This window comes from Canis lupus, chromosome 21 (genome assembly GCF_003254725.2).
Source record: "Canis lupus dingo isolate Sandy chromosome 21, ASM325472v2, whole genome shotgun sequence".
Taxonomy (NCBI): domain Eukaryota; kingdom Metazoa; phylum Chordata; class Mammalia; order Carnivora; family Canidae; genus Canis; species Canis lupus.
The window spans coordinates 16054081-16070971 of NC_064263.1; the positions used below are offsets into that span (position 1 = coordinate 16054081).

General features: G+C 38.1%; 1 protein-coding gene across 5 annotated transcripts in view; it reads left to right on the forward strand.

Annotated features, from left to right (window-relative positions):
* CCDC90B (coiled-coil domain containing 90B) overlaps positions 1-16891 on the forward strand; it is a 52531-nt gene that overhangs the window by 4892 nt on the left and 30748 nt on the right. For 4 of the 5 annotated variants that reach the window (XM_025419487.3, XM_035704219.2, XM_025419488.3 and 1 more), the window contains exons 2-3: positions 2584-2703; positions 3702-3805. In XM_025419487.3, the coding sequence (XP_025275272.1) occupies positions 2584-2703; positions 3702-3805 (224 nt within the window). Of the gene's footprint in view, positions 1-2583; positions 2704-3701; positions 3806-16891 lie in introns of those variants that run through there. The other variant, XM_049098830.1, reaches the window with a different exon arrangement.

Genomic DNA, 16891 nt, shown 5'->3' on the forward strand with positions numbered 1-16891 from the left:
TGCATAGCTCAGAGACCATGAGATTTCAGGCAGTTTTTTAGCATTTCTGAACCTGTTTTCCTCATCTATAACATGAGAATTTTAAGAATAAATAATAGGTGTGTGGGATCCCTGGGTGGCGCAGCGGTTTGGCGCCTGCCTTTGGCCCAGGGCGCGATCCTGGAGACCCGGGATTGAATCCCACATCGGGCTCCCAGTGCGTGGAGCCTGCTTCTCCCTCTGCCTGTGTCTCTGCCTCTCTCTCTCTCTCTGTGACTATCATAAATAAATAAAAATTAAAAATAAATAAATAAATAAATAAATAAATAAATAAATAAATAATAGGTGTGAATGCGGTACCATGTTATATAAATATTACTCCCCTCCCCTGCAGTAAACCCCAAATAAAATACTAAACTTCTATTCAAGGATGAGTAACTATGGATACAAATCATTCTGAATGCAATTGTTATTGGAAATAGTACTGAAAGCTGCCCCTTTTTTTCCCTCTGATTTTTTTTTCTCTTCCTCAGGTCTAATATTGACACACAAAGGCACATCACTTAATCACTTAACTCTTCTAGATGGCACTCAAAGCCAAAAAGATTGCTGACCACTGTGCTAATGTGTGTGTGTGCTCGCGCGCGCAAAATTGATCCACCTTTACATCTTATTCCTATTATCTCTAAATAGAATTTATCTGAGTATTTGAATTGATGTAAAGGACTGGTCATTACTTTTTCATCATTTTAGAGTTTATATTTAGATACTGTTTTTAAACATCTCTTTCCTGCCTACTAGTCCACAAAGTCAGTGAAGGTATCAGTTATATCTGGTTTTGCTCGTCATCCCCTGTGCCTGGCACTCAAGTATTTGTTGGCTGAAAAAAATACACAGGAAAGAATCAGTTTCCCTCCACTACGTAGCAGAAAAGTAATATCTGAGGTTGCAGCTATGTCTTTTAAGTGTCTAGATATCGTAAGTGGTTTAAGATAAGAAAGAGCATGAACACTGGAGTCAGAAAATCTGAATCTGAATTCTGCTTCTGCCAATGACTCTGACTTTAGGTAAAATGCTTTACCTTTTCTAGATTAGAGTTTTGTTTTTTCTTAAAAAGGTGGATGATACCACCTTGCCTTCATAGTATATAAAATATCTAGTATATGGGGCACCCTAGGTGCCTCAGTCTGTTAAACATTTGCCTTCAGTTCAGGTCATGATTCCGGGGTCCTGGGATCAAGCCCGGGTCAGGTTCCCTGCTCATTAGGGAGTCTGCTTCTTCCTCTGCTCCTCCAACTGTTTGTGTGCTCTCTCTCTTTCTCAAATAAAATCTTAAAAAAAAAAATAGTATAGTACCTAGTGTTTAATAGTTATACTAATTAGCTGTTATTTTATTTAATACATAATAGTAATGAAGTTATATGTAGACAAAGTTCTTTCTGAAAGAGAATATGTTTTAATGAAATTCATCACAATATATGGAAAAGAACCATACTGTTGTTTATGTTAAAAATTGGAAATTTATTGAAATGGGACATTCGTTGCAAAAATGAGCCAATTTGCTAGGTCTTTTAAGTTGATAGTAGTAAATACTCCAGGATTTTTTTTAAAGGTTGTATTTATTTATTCGTAAGAGATACAGAGAGGCAGAGATATATGCAGAGGGAGAAACAGTTTCCCTCTGGGGAGCCCAACGTGGGACTCGATCCCAGGACCCTAGGATCATGACTCGAGCCAAAGGCAGATGCTCAACCACTGAGCCACCCAGGTGCCCCTTTATTCCAGGATTTAAAATCACGTTCATTGATTGTTTCAACAATAAAATATCGTAGCCCAGTTATTTGCCAAGCACCATTCTAGGTACTGAAGGCACAGTGATGAAAAATGGAGCTTACATTCTGGTTCAGAGAGACAAACCAATGTCAGATTACAGCTGAGAACTATGATGGAAATAAAATGGATATGTAAGAGAGTGGGCATTCAAAACGCTACTTCAGGGGCACCTGGGTGGCTTAGTTGGTTAAGTGTATGCCTTTGGCTCAGGTCATGATCCTAGGGTCCTGGGATCAAGCCCCATGTCAGAGCCCCATGTTGGGCTCCCTGCTCAGTGGAGAATCTGTTTCTCCCTCTCCCTCTGACCCTCCCCCTCCCCCTGCTCATGCTGTCTCTTGTTTTCTCTTTCAAATAAACAAAATCTTAAAAAAAAAAAAAAGCTACTTTATATAGGGATGTAGGTATAAATAATTACCATAGCTCTATGAAAGACTTCTGAGCCCCTAGGAGAGTTGAGTGGTTTCTACTTTTCTAGTAATGAGAGATCTGGCAGTGATACCCAAAACTTTTGATGTATATTACAACTTTTACTGACTCTTAGCATATCTGAATACTAAAAGAGAACATTTACTGAATGTTTGCCATGTACAGAATAATGTTAGAACTTTTCAGATAAAATGGTGGGCTGCTCAGAGGAATCTGTTTTCTTCCTTGAAATTACAGAATTGCTAAGAGCTGGAACTGTATGGTAAATAGAAGAAATGCTTTAGAAGGTAAAGGGTAATACTTGTGTTGGTTACTAAAAGGAAAAAATCTGTTTTCCTTTTTTAGACTTCGTCACCACCACAACCAAGGAAGGATATGATATGAGGCGAGTGGACATAACTCCTTTAGAACAAAGGAAATTAACTTTTGATACCCATGCACTGGTTCAGGATTTGGAAACTCATGGTGAGAAACAAATACCTCTTGAAAGAGGAATATTAACAACAGTCATAGTAAATTACCTAGTGAAGATAATATTATTATGAACAATTAAGAGTCCCTTTAAATACAAGCGCCATCCATACAGGGGAATATTCTACAGTCATAAATTTGGTGTTGCTTGAAGAATACTTACTAATGTAGAAATACTCAAGATTAAGTGAAAAAAAAAACTTTATATAAAATTACATGTATGATTTCAATCATGTAGAAAAGAAAAACTAGTTTCTAGGCTGATACTAAAGTTCACATGGAAGTTCAAGGACTGTTTAAGAATAGCAAAAAAGAAAAAGAACACAAAAGATTACCAGATATCAAAACAGTAATTTAAATTATGTGATAGTACAGGAATAGAAAAGTTGATGAATAGAATGGCATTCAGATAGATAGATACAGATAGTTTTAGCAAACAATAAAGAAGGCACTATAGGTTAGGGAAAGGAAGGGCTGTTTAACAAATTGCTAGGATACATGACTAGCCATTTGAAAAAATAGATAAGATACCCGTACTGAAAAATAAGTTCCAGATTGATTAAAAGTCAAATGTAAAAAAAAAAAAAAAAAAAACGAAAAGCTACTAAAAACACTAGACTACAGACTATTTTAAGACTTTTAGAATGAGGAAGCAAAACATAAAACTCAAAAGCAGAGGAGACTGACAGAAGTGACTAATGAAATACTTCAATTTGTATATCAAAGGGTATCATTCATAAAGTTAAAAATATTGGGAACATACATGACAATCTATTGCTTTAATATACGAAGAGTTCATAGAATTAAAAAATTCAGTAATCTTATAGGAAAATGGGCAAATTTTAGGCAATAATAAAGTTTCTTGACTGAAAAAGTGAAATTTTAAATATAAAGATGCATTGCCATTTTGATGAGGAAAGTTATTCTAGCTGTTTATGTTGCTGTGGATATGCATTTTTAAAAAAGCATAAATACATATCTTCTATATACAGGATTTGACAAAGCACAAGCAGAAACAATTGTATCAGCATTAACCACGTTATCAAATGTCAGCCTGGATAGTATCTACAAGGAGATGGTCACTCGAGCTCAACAGGTAATATTTTCATTATTACCAGTTCTGGCAGTTTCATCAGATGATTTTTTTTTTTAAAGATTTATTTATTTATTCATTCAGAGAGAGAGAGAGAGAGACAGGCAGAGACACAGGCAGAGGGAGAAGCGGGCTCAATGCAGGGAGCCCGACATGGGACTCGATCCTGGGTCTCCAGGATCACACCCTGGGCTGTAGGCGGCGCTAAACCGCTGCGCCACCGGGGCTGCCCTGATGATCTTTTTTATACTGCATCTCCAACTACCCACTCAACCTCCTAAACACAGCTTTATCTTATTCTCTACAGAGGGTTCAAAGAAAAAAAGCAAAACCCTTTAGTAAAGTCAGTATGGGTGTAAAGTCAGTAAAGTAAAGTCAGTAAAGAGTGGGGTGTTAAAGTCCCCTACTTTGTTTAATTACTATTGATTAGGTCCTACATGTTTGTTTTAACTGTTTTATCTATTTGGGTGAGTAAGTATTTATGATTATTTTATCTTCTTCTTGGATTGTCCCCTTTATTATGATACAGTGTCCTTCTTTGTCTCTTACCATCTTTGAAAGTCTATTTGGTCTAACATAAATGTTACTACTGCAGCTTTCTTTTGACATCCATTTGCATGGTAAATGTTTCTCTGTCCCCTCACTTTGAGTCTAGGTGTTTTTAGGTCTGAAAGGAGTCTCTTATGGGCAGCATATAAATAAGTTAAAAAAATAAGTTTTTTTTATCCACTCTGTCACCTTGTGTCTTTTGATTGGGGCGATCAGTTTATTAAAATTTATTTTATTTATTTTATGTATTTATGTATTTATGTATGTATTTATTTATTTTTAAGATTTTATTTATTTATTCATGAGAGAGACACAGAGAGAGAGGCAGAGACACAGGCAGAGGGAGAAGCAGGCTCCATACGGGGAGCCTGATGTGGGACTCCATCCGGGGTCTCCAGGATCACGCCCTGGGCTGAAGGCGGTGCTAAACCCCTGAGCCACCCGGGTTGCCCTTTTGTATTTATTTTAAGATTTATTTATTTTAGAGCAGGAGCAGGAGGGGTGGAGGGAGAAAATTACTCAAGCATACTTCACACTGAGCATGGAGCCTGATGCAGGGCTCAATCTTACAACCCTGAGATCACAACCTGAGCCAAAACCAGTACTCAGGCACTCAACCGATCTTACCACCCAGATGCCCCCTACTACATTTACTTTTAAGTGATTATTGATAGATATTTTTATTGCCATTTTGTTACTTGTTTCATGGTTGTTTTTGTAGTTTTTCTCTCACCCTTCTATTTCACAGTTCGCTGGCTTTCTTTAGTGATAAATTTGGATTCCTTTCTCTTCTTTATTCTCTGCACATCTATTACTGGTTTTTGATTTGAGTTTACCATTAGGTTGGTATATAACACCTTGTCCATACACCAGTCTATATGAAGTTTGTGGTTACTTAAGTTTGGACCCAATTTTTACTACCTACCCCCACACATATTAGGTACATGATGTTATATTTTACATCCTTTTATTTTGTGATTCCTTTGACTGACTTTTACTTATTTTTACTGCTTTTGTGTTTCTTGGTTTTTTCATACTCTCACGTATAGTCTTTTCGGTCCACTCATATAGTTCCCTTTTTTTTTTTCCCATATAGTTTCCTTTATTAATTCTTGTAGGGCTAGTTAAGTGGTCATGAACTCCTTTAGTTTTTGTTTGTCCAAGAAACTCTGTATCTCTCCTATTCTGAATGATACCCTTGCTAGATAGAGTATTCGTAGATGCATATTTTTTTTCTTTCAGCACTTTGAATATCAGTCATGCCACTCTCTTCTGGCTTCAGTTTCTCCTGTAAAACCCACAGATAGCCTTATGGAGTTTCCCTTGTAACTGTCTTCTCTTGCTGTTTTTAAAATTCCTTCTTTATCACTACTTTTTGTCATTTTAATTACTGTGTGTTTTGTTGTGGACCTTCTAGTCTGTTTTTTTTTTACCTCTCTCTCTCCGCCCGCAGCTCCCTTCCTATGGCAGGGGACCCATGGGATTCAGTTCCCTACAACCTCTGCCTTTTCTCCCCTCTTCTATGGGGCCTCTTCTCTACATTTACTTGTGGAGTTTGTTCTGCCAATCTTTGGGTCATTTTCTGGGTTATTTGCACTGATGTGAGTGTTTTATATTCGTGGGACAAGGAGAATTTAGGGTCCTCCTACTCTGACATATTCCCTGAAAGTCTTAGCTACTGACATTTTTAATAAAGTAATCTATTTTTGTTTAATATTTTGTTTATTTATTCATGAGAGACACACAGAGAGAGGCAGAGATATAGGCAGAGGGAGAAGCAAGCTCCTTGCAGGGAGCCCGATGTGGGACTCGATCCTAGACTGGGATCACGCCCTGAGCTGAAGTCAGACGCTCAACCTCTGAGCCCCAGGCGTCCCTAAAGTAATCTATTCTTAAATCAGATTTTTAAGTTTACTTAAAATCAGTGAATTAAAACTGGTTTGTGGAATTGTTATACTGGCAGGACTATTTAATCCTACACTCAAAATGTTAAATTTTGGTGTTTTTATTACTAGTATATGAAATTAAGATCATGGAGCCTAATCCAATTGCTGACCCCACCTCTAGCATAGACTAAGGCACAAAGATGTCATGAAAGATGGCTTTGAGGCTTAGGGCCATTAGACATACAAAATTTGTACTTGATCACTTCAGAAACACTATTTTATGTCAAGTCTGCTCAATCCAAGAACTCAGTTATGTTCTCATTTCATGTAAAAACTGAATTATATTCATTTTCTTCACAATAGTTAAAAAGATAACACAATAGATTTGACTAGTTGATAGTGGATTATATTTTTCAAATAGTACTTGAAGATGGACACCTGTGCTGTTCTGTAGGCCTTTTTTTTTTAAGATTGTATTTATTCATGAGAGACACACACACACACAGAGAAGCAGAGACACAGGCAGAGGGAGAAGCAGGCTCCATGCAGGAAGCCCGATGTGGGACTCAGTCCCAGGTCTCCAGGATCATGCCCTGGGCTGAAGGTAGGCACTAAACTGCTGAGCCACCTGGGCTGCTAAGCTTTTTGAGTTACAGACTATATTTAAAGGAAGAAAGGGAAATAAAAAGAGGCAGTTGGGGCCACAGTACAATTCCTTATTCTCAAGTTCAGATTTCATGAGAAATCTATAATTACATATTCAACTTCTTTCTATGTAGTCTTGGTAATAAAATAACATTTTTATTAAAGATTTGAATAACGTTATAGTTAATGTCTTAGAGCTCCTTTATAATGACATTTTGGAGGAGTTGTACTGATATCCCCTAGAAACTACTTCTGTATGATTTCTGAACTAGTTCTCATGAGTATTCCAAGCAAAACTGCGTAAAAGAAAATGAACCACCTCCCCAGAACATAGATGTGGGTTGTTAGGGAAGGCAGTAGAGTCAGGGATGTCTCTTGTACCAGTAAAAATACTTTTTTATATTATTATGGGATTTTTTTATTTGAGTATAGTTGAAATATAATGTTACATTAGGTGTACATGATAGTGATTCAACTTCTCTATGCTATGCTCCCCACAAGTGTAGCTAGTACCTACCATCTGTCACCACACAATGCTAATTAATACACATTCCCCTTCATCCATTTTGCCCATCCCATCCCCTCCCCCTTCCAGGGTTGTTGAGCACAAGGACCAAGAGAAAATTCCTGAGATGTTGTATGGTGCAACTTAGTAAACTTATTTAAGTAACCAAGGAGCAGGACCTGTGGGCACAAAGGGCTGCACTTTTTACTGTACAAAGCTGGTGGTTATATGCTTAGTACTTAAGGGAGAAGGGACAGAGAGGGAGTATTAGATCATAAATGTCTTTGAATTTCTACTCTTAAAACTACCTTTGTAAGACTTCTCTAGTGTTTATCATTCATTTGGTTTAATATTAACTATCAGTGAGTTATACAGGCAGTCATGAGACCTTTAAGGATGTATCAACCAGCACATAGTTGATCTTTATCAAAACTGCAGGTTATAGATCAGCCTTCAGGGCCAAAGATGAACATTTTTCTTCTTCTATTCCTCATCACCTCCCATCCCCTGCCCTCTGGTAACAACCAGTCATCTATATATTTATGAGTCTATTTCTGTTTACTTTGTTCCTTTCTAAATTTTCTAGATTCCCCATATGGTGTTTTGTTTCTCTGACTTATTCCACTAAGCACAATATCCTCTATGTCCATCCATGTTGTCACAAATGGTAAGATACCGTTTTTCTTACCACTTACATATTTCATATATATATATGTATACACACACAGATACATATATATATATATATATGTATGTATATATGTATATATACACACTACATCTTTATCCCATTCACATATCCCAAATGTCAATGGACATTTGATTTGCTTTCACGTCTTGGCTTTTGTAAAATAGTGCAGTAAACATAGGGGCATAGATCTAGTTAAATAATAAAAATTCAAGTAAGTAAATTTTAAAGATCTAATTGACTTTATTAAAGTTTATGAATTGAGCAGCATCCAATCAAACAAGTAGAGGGAGAGCTCCAAAGAGCTGTATAAAATGAAAGGTTTTTATATAGAAGGAGAGTAGGGCAAGAAAATTACTAGCAAAAGAAAAGGATTATTTCAGGCCGAGGCTGCTTTCCTTTAAAGGAAAAGCAAGGTGTCTTATACGGATTACCTCATCTTTTCTTAGGGGTTGAAGTGAGCCCACAGGCCTGACTCATTCATTGGCACTGATCCAAAAATTCCTCACCACTATTTCTGGGAGAGGTAGAAACTGCATTTGAATTAGGTATTAAGTCCCATTTTGGGAACTCAGTCCAATTGACACCATTTGGGGCCTGGGGTGTTCTTTGTTGTTGTTTGCTTCTTTAGCAATTCCTCCATGTTGATCAGACTCTGAACTCAATTTAGAGAAGTGATCAGATTTTAGGGCATTGGCACCACTCTCAGCCACTGCTCTCAAGTTCCCACAGTTTTTGTTGCTCTTCTTTGTGAATCCATAATTCATGACATTTTTATCTAACCTCTGTGATATTCACAGGTCATGTCTTCTAGTTCACATTCTTTAAGGTGGTTATTTTTTGTTTGCTTGTATCCTACATTTTCCAGTCTCAGATCATTTGCCAAGTGGTTAGCAACTGCAAACATACATTTTAAAGTTTTTGAGAGAATATAATACCCCAGGGAAATTATTATGTATACTATAAAAGGATAATTTCCAATATTTGGAGTGTACTTTAGAGCCATGGTCCCTAGACCCAAACCAATAAAAATCAAGTAGGTCAAAGAAAGAACCAGTGGAATGAGTCGCCTTCCTTTTTTTTTTTTTTTTTTTTTTTTTTAAATGAGTCACCTTCTTAAGCTAAGTAGCTTGTTCTTATGTAATTGAGTTTTAACTTCCCCAGAAGTGTTATATCCAGGCACTGAAGATGGTGTTGGCCACAGCATAGACACCTACCTCCTTACTCAACTAGAAGATAATCAATAGCTATTCTATTATCAAGGACAAGTTTGGCTACAGAGTTAAGGATCTTTGTTGGGCTCTATTGCTTTAGCAGATTGTATAATAATTTCTGAATTAAGGAGTTGTTCTTGATCATAGGCTCATTTACATTTATCCATAAACCGGGACTAGGGATCTGCCTAAAGGGGTAAATCCTGAATCACAAGGCATCCTTTTTTTTTTTTTTTTTAAGATTTTATTTATTAGAGAATGAGGGAGGAGACAAGCAGAGGGAAAGAAACAAGCACACCCTGCAATGAGCATGGAGCCTGACACAAGGCCCAATCCCACAACCCCAAGATCATGACCCAAGCTGAAATCAAGTCAGATGCTCAACTAAACCAGCCACCCAGGTTCCCCAGTGGTAGATCCTTTTTAACTCAATAACGTAAATTCAAAGGAGTTGACCAATGAAATGTCATTTTGCTTGTGAAAAGTTAGGGGCACGCATGTTTTTCTTAGCCCAAAACAAAAGAGGTTACCACCCCTTAGCAACTGTATTAGGAGGTACATTATTTTTGCTGGCCAATACCAAAGAAAAGGAAAAAATGTCAGCTACTTCTCCTCCTTAGAAATTACATTTTGAGGTCTCTAGCATCTTTTAATTTTGCAGCATTGTAGTGGTTGGGAGTACTTGGTAAAGTTCCTTTCCACAGGCCTCAAAGGCTGTCTTCTGATGATATTCTAGGATAACCTGTCAGTAGGCTCTAGACCGTAACTGACATATTCCTTTGAATTAGGATCCAGAAGACTTCTCTAATCTGTTGATAACAGGCTTGACCATAAAACATTAGAGGGAGATTTACTATAGCTGGTCATACCAGCATGAGACAATAGGAATCTGCAGAAGGTTGTATACTAATAAAATTCCAAGAAGCTTGTAAGTTTTGTGCTATAGCTCCTATGATCTGTCCCAACAATATGAGTGCTTTGATCATTGGAGGTAGTGGAAAGTACACCCCAAGTGAGAGACACATTTTTTTTTAAGAGTTTTGTTTTGTTTTTTACTGTGAGGGCATCAGCCTTGCAGCAGGGAAAGGCTTTTACCCATCCAGAAAACACACAATAACAAGGACACTGATAACCCATACTAAGTGGTGGGTGAATGAAATCTGGCTGCTGGTATTCAGAGGGTGCAGAAGGCAGTCTGAAGCCTCTGAGAGCAAACAAAAGCAATTTTTCCAGGCTTATGGACAAAACAGGTCAGACCTTGCTGGTAGTCTGTTTATATAGTTTTACATAAGTCTTCACACCAATGCTTACTGATAATTTGAGTCATCTTAAACGTACTGTGGTGAGTGAAAGTACACAAAAAACGGAAAATGGGGTTTTGTCAGGGAGCCAGGAGGAACCAAGCTGCTGTCTTGGGCTTCCCATACACCCATCTGTTTAATCAGTTTACAACCATTATTTGCCCATCTTAATTTTTCTTAATTCAGGAATACACCGTTACCATGTTATAAGGATGTTAGGATGGCAAAAGTCTGGCAGTTAGGTGCTATTTTTGCAGAAGCAGAATGGACTTTGTCCACGTGTGCCACAATTTTACAAATATAATGAAAGCTTAGTATTAAGTATTTGACACTGCTTTCCATGTAATTTGCATATCAAACCTAATTGGTTTAACAAATCTTTTGGAATGTGCCAGGTCAAAAAGACTTCATTTATTCATTCATTTATTTATTTTTAAAGATTTTATTTATTCATAATAGAGAGAGAGAGAGGCAGAGACACAGGCAGAGGGAGAAGCAGGCTCCATGCTGGGAGCTCGACGCGGGACTCGATCCCGGGACTCCAGGATCGCGCCCTGGACCAAAGGCAGGCGCCAAACCGCTGAGCCACCCAGGGATCCCCAAAAAGACTTCATTTAGAGTCTGATTTGGAAAAGTTTCGAAAATACCAAGAACGATTTTTAAACATTATTTATTTTAGGGAATATGCATGTGCAAGCATGGAGGGAAGGGCCGAGGGAGAGGGAGAGAATCTTCAAGCAGACTCTGCTGAGCACAGAGCTGGACTTGGTGCTCAATTCCATAACCCTAAGATCGTGGCCTGAGCCAAAATCAGGAGTGGAATGCTTAACTGACTAAGCCAGTTAGGCACCCCAAAAATATCAAATAAGATTTTAAAGCACTTGCCTAAATAAAATAACATATTATTATGAAGCTTAATATTTAGAAGAGAAAGGAACTTTTACAGTCTTATCAAAAGCAGACCAAAAGTCCAAGAAAACTTTGTCCTTTTAATGGAAAACTAAATTCTAATTTTGCACTGGCTTACTTTTCATAGTAAGACTAATTTTTTAAATATACTTATTTTAATCTTAAACAGTTTGACCACAGATTAAAATTCCCTTTTCACAAAAAAAAAAAAAAAAAAATGTCTTCTTCACAAACCTTCTATAATTATTTTTTCTGCATTCCAATTCTGTCGTATATTTAGTAATAAACGATTTAGTATTGTCTTATTTGGAATTTTTTTTTCCAAAAGGTTAATTTTTATTTGAAACTTTGGATTTTATCATTGGCAACATACCATGTAAATTCCTTTTTTTTTTTTTTTCGTTTTATTGGAGTTCAATTTGCCAACATCTAGCATAACACCCAGTGCTCATCCCGCCAAGTGCCCCCCTCAGTGCCCATCACCCAGTCACCCCAACCTCTGGCCCACCTCCCTTTCCACTACCCCTTGTTCGTTTCCCAGAGTTAGGTGTCTCTCATGTTTTGTCACCCTCACTGATATTTTCACTCATTTTCTCTCCTTTCCCTTTATTCCCTTTCATTAATTTTTATATTCCCCAAATGAATGAGACCATATGATGTTTGTCCTTCTCTGATTGACTTATTTCACTCAGCATAATACCCTCCAGTTCTATCCACGTTGAAGCAAATGGGGGGTATTTGTTGTTTCTAATGGCTGAGTAATATTCCATTGTATACATAGACCACAGCTTCTTTATCCATTCATCTGTCGATGGACACCGAGGCTCCTTCCACAGTTTGTCCTTTGTGGACATTGTTGCTATAAACATTGGGGTACAGGTGTTCCGGCGTTTCACTGCCTCTGTATCTTTGGGGTAAATCCCCAGCAGTGCAATTGCTGGGTCGTAGGGCAGATCTATTTTTAACTCTTTGAGGAACCTCCACACAGTTTTCCAGAGTGGCTGCACCAGTTCACATTCCCACCAACAGTGTAAGAGGGTTCTCCTTTCTCCACATCCTCTCCAACATTTGTTGTTTCCTGTCTTGTTAATTTTCCCCATTCTCACTGGTGTGAGGTGGTATCTCACTGTGGTTTTGATTTGTATTTTTCCCTGATGGCCAGTGATGCGGAGCTTTTTCTCATGTGCTTGTTTCCCATGTCTGTGTCTTCTTTGGTGAAATTTCTGTTCATGTCTTTTGCCCATTTCATGATTGGTTTGTTTCTTTGCTATTGAGTTTAATAAGTTCTTTATAGATCTTGGATACTAGCCCTTTATTTGATATGTCATTTGCAAATATCTTCTCCCATTCTGTAGGTTGTCTTTTAGTTTTGTTGACTGTTTCTTTTGCTGTGCAGAAGCTTTTTATCTTAATTAAGTCCCAATAATTCATTTTTTGCTTTTGTTTCTCTTGCCTTCATGGATGTATCTTGCAAGAAGTTACTGTGGCCAAGTTCAAAAAGGGTGTTGCCTGTGTTCTCCCCTAGGATTTTGATGGATTCTTGTCTCACATTTAGATCTTTCATCCATTTTGAGTTTATCTTTGTGTATGATGTAAGAGAATGATATAGTTTCATTCTTCTGCATGTGGCTGTCCAACTTTCCCAGCACCATTTATTGAAGAGACTCTTTTTTCCAGTGGATAGTCTTTCCTGCTTTGTCGAATATTAGTTGACCATAAAGTTGACAGTCCGCTTCTGGATTCTCTATTCTGTTCCATTGATCTATGTGTCTGTTTTTGTGCCAGTACCACACTGTCTTGATGACCACAGCTTTGTAGTACAACCTGAAATCTGGCATTGTGATGCCCCCAGCTATGGGTCTTTTTTGATATTCCCCTGGCTATTCGGGGTCTTTTCTGATTCCACACAAATCTTAAGATGATTTGTTCCAACTCTCTGAAGAAAATCCATGGTATTTTGATAGGGGTTGCATTAAATGTGTAAATTGCCTTGGGTAACATTGACATTTTCACAATATTAATTCTTCCAATCCATGAGCATGGAATAGTTTTCCATTTCTTTGAGTCGTCCTTAATTTCTTTCAGAAGTATTCTGTAGTTTTTAGGGTATAGATCCTTTACCTCTTTGGTTAGGTTTATTCCTAGGTATCTTATGCTTTTGGGTGCAATTGTAAATGGGATTGACTCCTCAGTTTCTCTTTCTTCAGTCTCATTGTTAGTGTATAGAAATGCCACTGATTTCTGGGCATTGATTTTGTATCCTGCCACACTGCCGAATTGCTGTATGAGTTCTAGCAATCTTGGGGTGGAGGCTTTTGGGTTTTCTATGTACAGTATCATGTCATCTGTGAAGAAGGAGAGTTTGACTACTTCTTTGCTAATTTGAATGCCTTTGATTTCTTTAGGTTGCCTGAATGCCGAGGCTAGGACTTCTAATACTATGTTGAATAGCAGTGGTGAGAGTGGACATCCCTTTTGTGTTCCTGATCTTAGGGGAAAGGCTCCCAGTGTTTCCCCATTGAGAATGATATTTGCTGTGGGCTTTTCGTAGATGGCTTTTAAGATGCTGAGGAATGTTCCCTCTATCCCTACACTCTTCAGAGTTTTGATCAGGAATGGATGCTGTATTTTGTCAAATGCTTTCTCTGCATCTATTGAGAGGATCCTATGGCTCTTGTTTTTTCTCTTGTTGATATGATCAATCACATTGATTGTTTACGAGTGTTGAACCAGCCTTGCATCCCGGGAATAAATCCCACTTGGTCATGGTGAATAATCTTCTTAATGTACTGTTGGATCCTCTTGGCTAGTATCTTGTTGAGAATTTTTGCATCTGTGTTCATCAGAGATATTGGTCTATAATTCTCCTTTTTGGTGGAGTCTTTGTCTGGTTTTGGAATTAAGGTGATGCTGGCCTCATAGAACGAGTTTGGAAGTACTCCATCCCTTTCTATCTTTCAGAACAGCTTTAGTAGAATAGGTATGATTTCTTCTTTAAACGTTTGATAAAATTCCCCTGAGAAGCCATCTGGCCCTGGACTTTTGTGTCTTGGGAGGTTTTTGATGACTGCTTCAATTTCCTCCCTGGTTATCAGCCTGTCCAGGTTTTCTATTTTCTTCCTGTTCCAGTTTTGGTAGTTTGTGGTTTTCTAGAAATGGATCCGTTTCTTCTAGATTGCCTAATTTATTGGCATATAGCTGCTCGTAATATGTTTTTAAATCGTTTGTATTTCCTTAGTATTGGTGGTGATCTCTCCTTTCTCATTTGTGATTTTATTAATTTGAGTCTTTTCTCTCTTCTTTTTAATAAGGCTGGCTAATGGTTCATCTATCTTACTAATTCTTTCAAAGAACCAGCTCCTGGTTTTGTTGATCTGTTCCACAGTTCTTCTGGTCTCTATTTCATTGAGTTATGCTTGAATCTTTATTAACTCTCTTCTTCTGCTGGGTGAAGGTTTTATTTGCTGTTCCTTCTCCAGCTCCTTTAGGTGCAAGGATAGCTTTTGTATTTGAGTTTCCAGTTTTTGGATGGATGCTTGTATTGGGATGTATTTCCCCCTCAGGACTACTTTTGCTGTATCCCAAAGATTTTGAACTGTTGTATCTTCATTTTCATTAGTTTCCATGAATCTTTTTTTTTTTTTTTAAAGATTTTATTTATTTATTCATGATAGTCACAGAGAGAGAGAGAGAGAGGCAGAGACACAGGCAGAGGGAGAAGCAGGCTCCATGCACCGGGAGCCCGATGTGGGATTCGATCCCGGGTCTCCAGGATCGCGCCCTGGGCCAAAGGCAGGTGCCAAACCGCTGCGCCACCCAGGGATCCCTCCATGAATCTTTTTAATTCTTCTCTAATTTTCTGGTTGACCCTTTCATCATTTAGCAGGATGGTCTTTAACCTCCACGTGTTTGAAATCCTTCCAAACTTCTTGTGGTTTAGTTCTAGTTTCAAAGCATTATGGTCTGAAAATAAGCAGGGGACGATTCGAATCTTTTGATACCGGTTAAGACCTGATTTGTGACCCAGTATGTGGTCTCTTCTGGAGAAAGTTCCATGTGCACTTGAGAAGAATGTGTATTCAGTTGCGTTTGGATGGAAAGTTCTGTAAATATCTGTGAAATCCATCTGGTCCAGTGTATCATTTAAAGCTCTTGTTTCTTTGGAGATGCTGTGCTTAGAAAATCTATCAATTGTAGAAAGTGTCGTGTTCAGGTCTCCAAGTATAAGTATATTATTATCTAAGTATGTCTTAACTTTGGTTATTAATTGATTGCTATACTTGGCAGCTCCCGCATTCAGGGCATAAATATTCATAATTGTTAGGTCCTCTTGTTGGATAGATCCTTTAAGTATGATATAGTGTCCCTCTTCATCTCTCACTGCAGTCTTTGGGATTAACTTTAATTTATCTGATATGAGGATGGCTACCCCTGCTTTCTTTTGAGGACCATTTGAATGGTAAATGGTTCTCCAGCCTTTCATTTTCAGGCAGTAGGTGTCCTTACATCTAATATGAGTCTTTTATAGGGGATCCCTGGGTGGCTCAGCGGTTTAGCACCTATCTTTGGCCCAGGGCGCGATCCTGGAGTCCCGGGATCGAGTCTCACGTCAGCATGGAGCCTGCTTCTCCCTCCTCCTGTGTCTCTGCCTCTCTCTCTCACTCTATGTCTATCATAAATAAATAAATAAATAAATAAATAAATAAATAAATAAATAAATAAATAAATAATAAAATGAGTCTCTTAGAGACAGCAAATAGACCAGTCTTGCTTTTTTACGCAGTCTGAAATCCTGCGTCTTTTGATGGGATCATTAAGCCCATTCACATTCAGAGTTACTATTGAAAGATATGAATTTAGTGTCATCATAGTACCTATGCAGTCCCTGTTTTAGTGGATTGCTTCCTTGGACGACTTCTTTCTTTTACAGAGTCCCCTTTAATAGTTCTTGCAGAGCTGGTTTGATGGTCACATATTCTTTCAGTTCCTGCCTATCTTGGAAGCTCTTTATCTCTCCTTCTATTCTGAATGAGAGCCTTGCTGGATAAAGTATTCTTGGCTGCAGGTTCTTCTCCTTTAGGACCCTGACTATATCCTGCCAGCCCTTTCTGGCCTGCCAGGTCTCTGTGGAGAGGTCTGCTGTTAACCTAATACTTCTCCCCATAAAGGTTAGGGATCTCTTGTCTCTTGCTGCTTTAGGATCTTCTCTTTATCTTTGGAATTTGCAAGTTTCACTATTAAATGTCGGGGTGTTGAACGATTTTTATTGATTTTAGGGGGGGAATCTCTCTATCTCCTGGATCTGAATGCCTGTTTCCCTTCCCATGTTAGGGAAGTTCTCAGCTATGATTTGTTCAAATACACTTTCTGGTCCTCTGTCCCTTTCGGTGCC